Source organism: Salmo salar, chromosome ssa03, assembly GCF_905237065.1.
Source record: "Salmo salar chromosome ssa03, Ssal_v3.1, whole genome shotgun sequence".
Lineage (NCBI taxonomy): Eukaryota > Metazoa > Chordata > Actinopteri > Salmoniformes > Salmonidae > Salmo > Salmo salar.
In genome coordinates, this window is record NC_059444.1 from 52,589,396 (window position 1) to 52,600,744 (window position 11,349).

An 11,349-nucleotide genomic window follows, 5' to 3' on the forward strand; every position below is an offset into this window, starting at 1 on the left:
GATGTAGTGGCAGGACTTGAAATGAGCAGTTCATGCTTGAAAACCCACAAATTACGCTGAATTAAAGCAGTTCTGAATGCAAGAGTGGGACAAAATTCCTCCACAGCAATGTGAGAGACTGATCAACAACTACAGGAAGCATTTGGTTGCAGTCGTTGCAGCTAAAGGTGGCAATACCAATTATTGAGTGTAAGGGGGCAATAACTTTTTAACACAGGGGAATATGGTGTTGCGTAACTTGGTTAATTAAATAGATAAAATTAAGTATCCATTCTTTTGTTATTTGTAAACTCATGTTCCCATTATCTAATATTATGTTTTGGTTGAAGATCTGATAACATTCAGTTACAAAAACGTTGAAAAATAGAGAGAATCAGAAAAGGGGAAATACTTTTTTTATATAAACACTGAGTGTATAAAACATTAATAACAACTTCCTAATATTGAATTGCAAACGCCCCTTTTTCCCTCAGAACAACCTTCTACAGGGATGCTGGCCCATGTTGACTCCAATGCTTCCCACAGTTGTGTTAAATTGGCTGGATGTCCCTATGGGAGGTGGACCATTCTTGATACACACGGGAAACTATTGAGTGTGAAAAACCAAGGGTTTTGGTGGTGATTTTCTAAACTGTTAGTTAGACCAACAGTTTAAAGTAATATTGAAAAATATTGTTATTTGAGTTGTGATTGGGGTATATTGGCCAAATGATCAGGAAAGTTGTTGGTGTATTTTACCTCCAACATTCATCAGAAACAACCATATTACAGTTATTTGTTTAAAAATGCCTTAGTAAGTTACATAGTATATGATACTGCTGTTTTCTCATTCTTCCCTTTTTTCCCTGGTCTCAGCACATTTTCGCCCACTCACCATGCTCAAGTCTGTTTACACAGTCATGAGACCCAGACTCCTTCCACCATTGTCACGGTGATAGCAGAAAAGAATGGCCTTCAGGCCAAAGATGGTGGGTAATTGAAGGCAGTTCACTCAGGCCTTTTACCATTGTATGCTTAAGGGGGGCGGGGTTCTCCATAGACATCAATGCGATAGCGGTCTGCTTAGTCCTTGACTTCCATTGAAACAGAACCATTGAGGGAGTGGAACATCTCGCTTCCTCTTCTGTCTCTGCTTGAGACTCCAGAATGCTGAGTCACAATGACAAGGCAGAAATACAGCCAGGGCAGAGCCTGAGTCATTCAATACTGTAGTAGAACCAACAGGAGGTTATGACAGGAGGACTGGGAAGGAGGGAGGGAAATAAGAATAGAGGGGGAGGGGGAAAGAGTACAGACTAAAAACGCTGTGTCACCCTTCAGAACTTCAAAAGAAAGAGTTCTGTAACGGTTAATCATTTACAGTGTTACTATCATTTCTGTTTATAACTTTAACAAGAACATTCTTAGTTTTTACAGTAAAACTGTAATGCTAAGAGATGGATAAAAATGTACAGGGTGGGTACCTGGAGGAAAATGGGGGAGGGTCATGCTTTTCAATTTCAGTCAAGAGGATAGTTCAGAATTTTTTTAATCTAGTCCAGGGGAGGGTCATGTAATTTGTAATTAAAGAAATTTCAATATTTCTCAGTGTTTTAGAATTCGTTGCTTATTAGGCTATATATCGATGTATGTCCGATTCCACCCGGTTCTCTGCTAGAAATGCAATATGAAGTGTGCCTATAGGCTATTTAGCATGGTCTCAATCAAATGATTCATACATGTGTCGGTACACTGAAAAGAGCATAACCAGTAGAAAACATTGACTTAAAGCATCAACTCCAATTTAATCCTGCAATTATAGATAAACAAGCTCACTTCAGTTTGATTGTGCATGCTCAGAGAAGCACAGAGTAAAGTTATATTTCTAAGATAGCTGCTGGGATCGCGTAAATAAAACTAGACTGCATTACACACTGTAATGGATATTCCAACCCTAAGGCCTGTTCTGCCCTTGCTGATCAAAACCTTTTTTTGTGCTGCCTAACCAATCCTGTGCTGTGTAGGACTACAGTCGCAGTTCAGGAGGAGAGTCAAAGAATTCTTCAGAAAATTATTTTTATTAGGCGAGTCCAAAAAATGCAGTATCTTGCACGTAGACTAGCCTATAGCCTATATTCTGTTCAGTTGAGAAGGAGAGCATTTGAGGACCGGAGGTCAACTTTGATAGCTTGCTACTACTATAATTGATTTTAAGAAAAACAATATGTTTCTCGCCCATGATGTACCGCCGCTGGAGGTTCTGGACTGCGGGCCGCCGCTGAAGACTCTGGACTGCGGGCTGTCGCTGGAGGGTCCGGAAAGCGGCCGTCGCTGGAGGTTCCGGACTGCGGCCCGTCTCAGGAGGTTCCGGACTGCGGCCTGTCTCAGGAGGTTCAAAAAATATAAATATATATGTCCCCCCACATCTAAAACCAAAGTTGCGCCCCTGGTAATAATAGCGGGAGGGAGCAATAGGGAGAGAGGGGGAGGGGGTAAGAGTACAGACTAAAAACGCTGTGTCACCCTTCAGAACTTCAATAGAAAGAGTTATGTAATGGTTAACCATTTACAGTATTACTTACTGTTTATAACTTTTTGCAGCTGGTCACATGATTGACCCGGTCGTGACCGTAACAACATGTTTAAAAAAAATAACAGACCGAGATGAAGAGGTCAAGGCGAGAGCATTTACTCTGCCCAAAATCTGTCCGCGTGAGATAAGGCCATTTATGTGTGGAGGTATATAACAGAGTGTCAAATTACTTAAGGATCTTGATCGAATTGAAATTTCGTAATGGTTAAGCTTTTACAAAAGCTTTTACAAACACCGACACATATATTATATGTTGATGCACGTTGTACTCCGGCAACTTTGAGAAAAACGACGTTTAGTTGTGCGTGTTATTTACACGCGTACCTGCCCTCTAATTGGTTAGAATCTTGCCTGTCTTCAATCGTTGAGCACATGTATTTCCATTGTTAGAGTTGTCACTCGTCTCTCTTGTTAATATAATAAATAATCATTGCTTTAGGTCATGAGGTGTATGAGTGGGCTCGTCGTCAAATGATCCGCCTAGTTCCTGTTGAAATTCTAAAGGTGATTGGCTACGCTCTGTGAGGGTGGATTTCACTGACGCGTTCCGTTCGGAACAATAAATAGAGGGAACAAGGCTCCTTCCACTTCACAAGTCTGAGAAGACGCATGAAGAAGTTCTTGCTTCAACAGTGATTGAACGGAACTCCTCTGCCTTCGTCCCGCACTATAGAACATTCCGGATTGATAACGTAACACTTACTTTAACTGTAATAGCAGAATAGTCGGAGGAACTTTATTTTTCTACACTTTATTTTGATATAAAAGAAAATCCGCCAAGATGGAGTCTCAGATCCGCCAGAACTATCACCACGATTGCGAAGCTGCCATCAACCGGATGATCAACATGGAGATGTTTGCCTCCTACACTTCAATGGTAAGGACTCTACCAAGATGACCGTTTTGTTGCTATGCCTGGGCCTAAATGGCTTTTCTGTAGGCCTAGACAGTTAATAGCCAAGAATCTCAACTCCGTGAAGTGCATATTTCAGATTTTTTTTCAAATGAAGCCGGGAATCTATCCTACCTTGGACAGAGCGCGTAACAACTCCTTGACGGGTTACTTGTCAGGTTACCAAGTAGACTACAGGCTAGACTGATTCATGCCTTTGTCATCACGTTTAGTTGCCACAACAAGAACAGAATGCTGTTATGTTTTTTTTCTTCTAAACACAGTTTTATATTTATCCACCCAGGCTTTCTATTTCTCCCGTGACGATGTGGCTCTTCCTGGCTTCGCGCATTTCTTCAAGGAGAACAGCGACGAGGAGCGGGAGCACGCCGACAAGCTACTCTCCTTCCAGAACAAGAGAGGTGGATGCATTTTACTCCAGGACATCAAGGTGAGCCCCTGAGCATCTAAAAACCCAGTTAGATTGTAGACTGATAGAATGTCTTTACTCCATGGAGGAGAGTGTCTACAGCGTTAAGTTGATCTAGAGATCCTGGAGTTGTCCTGAACATACTGCCTCTAACCACTGAACTGACAGTGTGAGGGGTGTAACTCTGTAAACTTTATCCTAACCTTAATGTCTGCTAGTAGTCCCTAACACTTCTGTGTTCACTCTGTCCTGTGTAGAAGCCAGAACGTGATGAGTGGGGCAATGGGCTGGAGGCCATGCAGTGTGCTCTGCAGCTGGAGAAGAATGTGAACCTGGACCTGCACAAGATTGCCTCTGACAAGGTTGACCCCCATGTAAGTTAACCTCTATGGGCTAGGTGGGACGCAAGCGTCCCACCCGTGGTGCACTCCATCAACAGCAGGTGCATTTCAAGAGCGGCAAATTTGAATCCAAATAAATGTCAAAATTCAAATTTTTCAAACCTACAACTATTTTACACCCTTTGAAAGATAAACATCTCCTTAATCTAACCACGTTTTACGATTTCAAAAAGGTTTTACGGCGAAAGCATAAATGTTAGGACAGTACATTTACAAGAGTTGTGTGTAATGTTTTGTCAATTCAAAGACAGGGTCACCAAAACCATAAAACCAGCTAAAATGATGCACTAACCTTTTACAATCTCCATCAGATGACACTCCTAGGACATTGTTAGACAATGCATGCATTTTTAGTTCTATCAAGTTCATATTTATATCCAAAAACAGCGTTTTACTATGGCATTGATGTTGAGGAAATCGTTTCCCTCCAATAACCGTCAGTCAAGTCAGCGTCACAAATTAAATAATTAGAAAACATTGGTAAAATATTATATTGTCATTTAAAGAATTATAGATTTACATCTCTTGAACGCAATCAACTTGCCAGATTTAAAAATAACCTTACTGGGAAATCACACTTTGCAATAATCTGAGCACTGCGCCCAGAAAAATACGCGTTGCGATACAGACTAGACGTCATGTTGGGGAGATCTAAAATCGAAAATACTATGTAAATAATCCATTACCTTTGATTCTCTTCATCCGATGTCACTTCCAGGTATCACAGGTCCATAACGAATGTAGTTTTGTTCAAAAAAGCTCATCATTTATGTCCAAAAATCTCCGTCTTGTTAGCACATGATCTAAGCCAGCCGGACTTCTCGTCATGAACGAGGGGAAAAAATATATTTACGTTCGTTCAAACATGTCAAACGTTGTATAGCATAAATCATTAGGGCCTTTTTTAACCAGAACATGAATAATATTCAAGGTGGACGAATGCATACTCTTTTATAACGTATTGGAACGAGGGTACCCAACATGAACTCGCGCGCCAGGTGTCTAATGGGCCATCATCATTCCATGGCTCTTGTTCGGTCAGATCTCCCTCCAGAAGACTCAAAACACTTTGTAAAGGCTGGTGACATCTAGTGGAAGCAATAGGAAGTGCCAAAATATTCCTCAGCCCCTGTGTTTTTCAATGGGATAGGTTTAAAGGTAATACAACACATCACATCAGGTATCCACTTCCTGTCAGAAAATGTCTCAGGGTTTTGCCTGCCAAATGAGTTCTGTTATACTCACAGATACCATTCAAACAGTTTTAGAAAATGTAGGGTGTTTTCTATCCATATGTAATAAGTATATGCATATTCTAGTTACTGGGTAGGAGTGGTAACCAGATTAAATCGGGTATGTTTTTTTTTATCCAGCCGTGTCAATACTGCCCCCTAGCCGTAACAGGTTAAACTGGATCTGCACATCACATGTATATCACATAGCATACAGGTTCTGTCCCAGGAGATGAGCAGGTGGTTGTAGCTCTAACTAATGACACAAGATTGTGTGACCTGCTTCACACGCACACAATGGTCCACTGATGCACACAATGCAGCTAATGCTTAAGTTTGCATAAAGGGCGGCAGGTTGTCTAGTGGTTAGAGCGTTGGTCCAGTAACAAAGGTTGCTGGATTGAATCTCCTAGCTGACAAGGTAAACATATGTTCTGCCCCTGAACAAGGCAGTTAACCCACTGTTCCACGTTAGGATCTCATTGTAAATAAGAATTTGTTCATAACTGACTTGCCTAGTTAAAAAGCTGTAAACACATTATCTGCACTTATGCAATTACCACCAGGCTCTTGTATATTACTGTATCTACAATAGTCTGTAGTTATTCTCTTGTCTGACCTGTGTTTTCCCTCTTTAGCTGTGTGACTTCCTGGAGACCCATTACCTGAATGAGCAGGTGGAGGCCATTAAGAAGCTGGGTGACCACATCACCAACCTCACCAAGATGGATGCTGTCAAAAACAAGATGGCAGAGTACCTGTTTGACAAGCACACCCTGGGAGGCCAGAGCTAAACAACTTCCATCCCCAGGCTACGGCATCCAGCCTCAGACCAGGACTCCTGGCTTCTCTGATAGATCCTACTGGCTTTGCGTTTTATAGGGAGGAGAGTGTTAAACTGGTGCAGTGCAACACAGCTGTAACATTGAGGTGTTTTTGTTGACAACATTTTTGTATTGGAGGCAAGGCATCTTGTAAAACAATAAAAAAATATCACCTGTTTTTCTTTCCTAAGTGTTGACCTGTAGTAATGGATGTTGTAACAGTCTATTCAGGTTCTTTGATCAGTCTTACTAAGCATCTCAATTTCCTAGTGATAAATACTGACAATTGTAGACCTACTAGTGACTGAGGGTCATAACAATAGGGTAAGTTTAACATGCGGTTTATAAAGGAAATTACCTCTGACAATAGTGTCCTTTACTGTATCTTGTAGTAGTGCCATGTCAATTAACCTGTTATGGATAGGGGGCAGTATTTTCACGGCCGGATAAAAAATCGTACCCGATTTTTAATCTGATTATTACTCCTGCCCAGAAACTAGAATATGCATATAATTATTAGCTTCGGGTAGAAAACACTCAAGTTTGTAAAACTGTTTGAATGGTGTCTGTCAGTATAACAGAACTCATTTGGCAGGCCAAAACCTGAGAAGATTCTGTACAGGAAGTACCCTGTCTGACCATTTCTTGGCCTTCTTGATCATCTCTATCCAAAACGGGATCTCTGCTGTAACGTGACACTTCCTACGGCTCCCATAGGCTCTCAGAAGGCGGCAAAAAGCTGAATGGTGGCTTTGCAGGCCCTGGCTGAAAAACACTAGCGCATTTAGTGGTCGATCAGACTGGAGGCGCGTGCACGAGGCGACTCCATGTTTTTATTCTTTCGTTTTTGAACGAAAACAACGACTCCCGGTCGGAATATTATCGCTTTTTTACGAGAAATTGCATAAAAATTGATTTTAAACAGCGGTTGACATGCTTCGAAGTACGGTAATGGAATATTTAGAATTTTTTGTCACGAAACGCGTCGGGCGTGTAACCCTTCGTCACCCTTCGGATAGTGTCTTGAACGCAAGAACAAAACGCAGCTATTTGGATATAACTATGGATTATTTGGAACCAAAACAACATTGGGTGTTGAAGTAGAAGTCCTGGGAGTGCATTCTGACGAAGAACAGCAAAGGTAATCCAATTTTTCTTATAGTAAATCTGAGTTTGGTGAGTGCCAAACTTGGTGGGTCCGGGCTATCTACTCAGAATATTGCAAAATGTGCTTTCACCGAAAAGCTATTTTAAAATCGGACACCGCGATTGCATAAAGGAGTTCTGTATCTATAATTCTTAAAATAATTGTTATGTTTTTGTGAACGTTTATCATGAGTAATTTAGTAAATTCACCGGAAGGTTTCGGTGGGTATGCTAGTTCTGAACGTCACATGCTAATGTAAAAAGCTGTTTTTTGATATAAATATGAACTTGATTGAACAAAACACGCATGCATTGTAAACATAATGTCCTAGGAGTGTCATCTGATGAAGATCATCAAATGTTAGTGCTGCATTTAGCTGTGGTTTTGGTTTTTGTGACATTATATGCTAGCTTGAAAAATGGGTGTGTGATTATTTCTGGCTGGGTACTCTCCTGACATAATCTAATGTTTTGCTTTCGTTGTAAAGCCTTTTTGAAATCGGACAATGTGGTTAGATAAAGGAGAGTCTTGTCTTTAAAATGGTGTAAAATAGTCATGTTTGAAAAATGGAAGTTTTGGGATTTTTGAGGTATTTGTAATTCGCGCCACGCCTATCATTGGATATTGGAGCAGGTGTTCCGCTAGCGGAACGTCTAGATGTAATTAAGGGACAAACTGTCAACTCGCTCCATAGGAGTAAAATTGCTAACTACATATTATGTAGACCTTTACTCTGCCCATCACAAGTATCTTAAGATGGTATAGAGGTCAATCAAAACCGTTAGCCAGGTGTTATGGCTCATTTCTCTAGTGATGAAGTACGGCTCTTACTGACAAAATTTGACTAATGTTTATTTCATTTGGGAATGCCCAGAAGTTCCCCTAAAGCATATTATGAACTGAATTCTCAAAATAGTAGTGATTCTACAAGCCTCTAGTTCACCATAAGGGGCTTATTGGAGCTGTCATATGGTTGCAAAGCTACTGGTAATTTACTGAAGACTTTAATTTTGGTAATTAAAAGGCAAACTTAATACTTTAAATAAATATTGACAATTTCAATGTGTCCATATAGTACATGAGTTTCTAGTGGAGAGACCACTTGGTTAAAGGGGATAATAGCCTAATGAGAACTGTCTAATCAGCAATGGCATTTTCAAGTACTCTGCAACTATTTTCTTTTCACAACTGCCACCAACATTTACAACCAAAAGTATTGACATGGTAAAATAATGAGGTACATTTGTATGGTATTCACTAAGTTGCTTTAAATTTAGGGTAAAGTTTCGCAGCTTTGTCATTTTTTTTGAAAATATTTTTTACAGAGGGCCAGAGATTTGTAATCTGATGTACCCAAAAAGGCCACTAGATGGCATCTGATTAAATTGCAAATTCCATAATTTACCAACATTTGTATTTGTTATGGATCCCTATTAGCTGCTGTCAAGGCACCAGTTACTCTTCATGGGGTCCAGCAAATTAAAGGCAGTTCTATACAATAAAACTAACATTACATTACTAAACAGATTTCACAACACATTAAGGGTTTTCTCTCAGGCCACTACTCTACTACCCCATATCTACAACACAAAATCCATGTGTGTGTGTTGTGTTTTTATGTTTTTAAATCTGATTTTACTGCTTGCATGAGTTACTTGATGTAGAATAGTAGCCATGTCATGGCTCTCTGTAGTGCTGTGCACCTCCCATAGTCTGTTCTGGACTTGGGGACTGTGAAGAGACCTGGTGGCATGTCTTGTGGGGTATGCATTGGTATCTGAGTTGTGTGCTAGTAGTTTAAACTGACAGCTCGGTGCATTCAACATGTCAATACTTCTCAGAAATACAAGAAGTGATGTAGTCAATCTCTCCTCTACTCTGAGCCATGAGAGATTGACATTCATAATATTAATGTTAGCCTTTTGTGTACATTTAAGGGTGAGCCGTGCTGCCCAGTTCTGGACCAATCGTAATTTTCATAAGTCCTTTTTTGTGGCACCTGACCACACGACTGCACATTAGTCCAGGTGCGACAAAACAAGGGCCTGTAGAATCTACCTTGTTGATAGTGTTGTTAAGGCAGAGCAGAGCTTTATTATGGACAGATATATCCCCATCTTAGCTACTGTTGTATCAATATGTTTTTACCATGACAGAAGTTTATTCTCAACTTGTTACATTTCCACATTATCCATTACAAGATTTAGTTGAGGTTTAGTGTTTTAATTTTATGTCCCAAATACAATTCCTTTAGTTTTTCAAATTCATGTATTTAGGACTAACTTATTTCTTGCCACTCATTCTGAAACTGACTGCAGCTCTTAAGTGTTGCAGTGATTTCACCTGCTGTGGTAGCTGATGTGTATAGTGTTGAGTCATCAGCATACATAGACACACAGGCTTCACTCAGCACCAGTGGCAAGTCATTAGTAAAGATAGAAAAAGTAAGGGGCCTAGACAGCTGCTCTGGGGAATGCCTGAATCTTCCGAGATTATGTTGGAGAGGATTCCATTAAAGAACACCCTCTGTGTTCTGTTAGACAGGTAACTCTAGATCCACAATATAGCAGGGGATGTAAAGCCATAACACTTACGCTTTTGCCAGCAGCAGATTATGATCAATAATTTTAAAAGCTGCAGAGAAGTGCTTCATTTATTTTTAATCTTTATTTAACTAGGCAAGTCAGTTAACAACAAATTCTTATTTACAATGACGGCCTACCAAAAGGCAAAAGGCCTTTCATGACAAGAGAGACAACACAACACTTCAAAAAGAGAGACCTAAGACAACAACATAGCATGGTAGGCAGTAACAGGAGTCCGTTGTAACAGATAGGCCTACATTATTCAGTGTTTATACATCCTTGGCTGAGTACCAGTGGAAGTTTGGGACAGTCAAGTCAGCAATAGTCTATGTTGCTAGCAACAAGATAATGTTTTGAGTTTATGATCTAGCTCACTGGTTCTCAAACCTGGTCCTGGGGACGCAAAGGGGTGCACATTTTTGTTTTTGCCCTAGCAGTACACAGCTGATTCAAATGATCAACTCATGAAAAGGCTTTGATGATTTGTATCAGCTGTGTAATGCTTGGGAAAAAACAAAAATGTGCACCCCATTGGGTCCCCAGGACCAGGATTGAGAACCACTGATCTAGCTAATGGTTAGCACACTGGGGTAAATGTAGATGGGCAACCCCATGCAACCCCATAATACAGGTTATCATGCTTATTGCTAAATTACACACCTGCCTGATAATATGGACCGATATGGTATTTGGCATCTGGTTGTAGTCCTTGCAGCTAAAGGTGGCAATACCAGTTATTGAGCGTAAGGGGGAAAATACTTTTCACACAGTGGAATTAGGTGTTGCGTAACTTGGTTAATTAAATAAATAAAATAACTATAATTTTTTTGTTATTTGTAAACCTATGTTCCCTTTATCTAATATTCGGTTTTGGTTGAAGATCTGATAACAAAAATAGAGAAAATCAGAAAGGGGGAAATACTTTTTTACGGCACTGTATATATACACTGAGTGTATAAAACATTAAGAACAACTTCCTAATATTTCATTGCAAACGCCCCTTTTTCCCTCAGAACAGCCTTCTACAGGGATGCTGGCCCATGTTGACTCCAATGCTTCCCACAGTTGTGTTAAATTGGCTGGATGTCCCTATGGGAGGTGGACCATTCTTGATACACACGGGAAACTATTGAGTGTGAAAAACCAAGGGGTTTGGTGATGATTTTCTAAACTGTTAGTTAGACCAACAGTTTAAAGAAATATTGGATAATATAGTTATTTGAGTTGTGATTGGGGTATATTGTCCAAATGATCCGGAAAGTTGTT

At 40.2% G+C, this 11,349-nt stretch overlaps 1 protein-coding gene and 1 long non-coding RNA gene across 2 annotated transcripts; one reads left to right on the top strand and one right to left on the bottom strand.

Annotated features, from left to right (window-relative positions):
- Window positions 1-1,759: 1,759 nt before the first annotated feature.
- LOC106600957 (uncharacterized) lies at window positions 1,760-2,961 on the bottom strand. Its single transcript, XR_001327921.2, has 2 exons — window positions 2,562-2,961; window positions 1,760-2,358 (listed from the first exon to the last, which is right to left on the bottom strand). It is a non-coding gene; the product is annotated as an uncharacterized lncRNA (long non-coding RNA).
- Window positions 2,962-3,120: 159 nt separating this feature from the next.
- On the top strand, window positions 3,121-6,529 carry LOC123741664 (ferritin, middle subunit-like). Its single transcript, XM_045714925.1, has 4 exons — window positions 3,121-3,449; window positions 3,769-3,915; window positions 4,152-4,268; window positions 6,166-6,529. Exons 1-4 carry the CDS (start codon window positions 3,354-3,356, stop codon window positions 6,319-6,321), a joined length of 516 nt encoding a protein of 171 aa, XP_045570881.1. The 5' UTR covers window positions 3,121-3,353; the 3' UTR covers window positions 6,322-6,529.
- The last annotated feature ends 4,820 nt before the right edge of the window (window positions 6,530-11,349 follow it).

What these genes read in the sequence shown, in the direction of transcription:
- LOC123741664 (XM_045714925.1), top strand. Translation starts at nt 3,354, where the DNA reads ATGGAGTCTCAGATCCGCCAGAACTATCACCACGATTGCGAAGCTGCC. An exon ending in TTGCCTCCTACACTTCAATG is followed by an intron (nt 3,450 to 3,768) that starts GTAAGGACTCTA and finishes TTATCCACCCAG; the next exon opens with GCTTTCTATTTCTCCCGTGA. An exon ending in CTGACAAGGTTGACCCCCAT is followed by an intron (nt 4,269 to 6,165) that starts GTAAGTTAACCT and finishes TTCCCTCTTTAG; the next exon opens with CTGTGTGACTTCCTGGAGAC.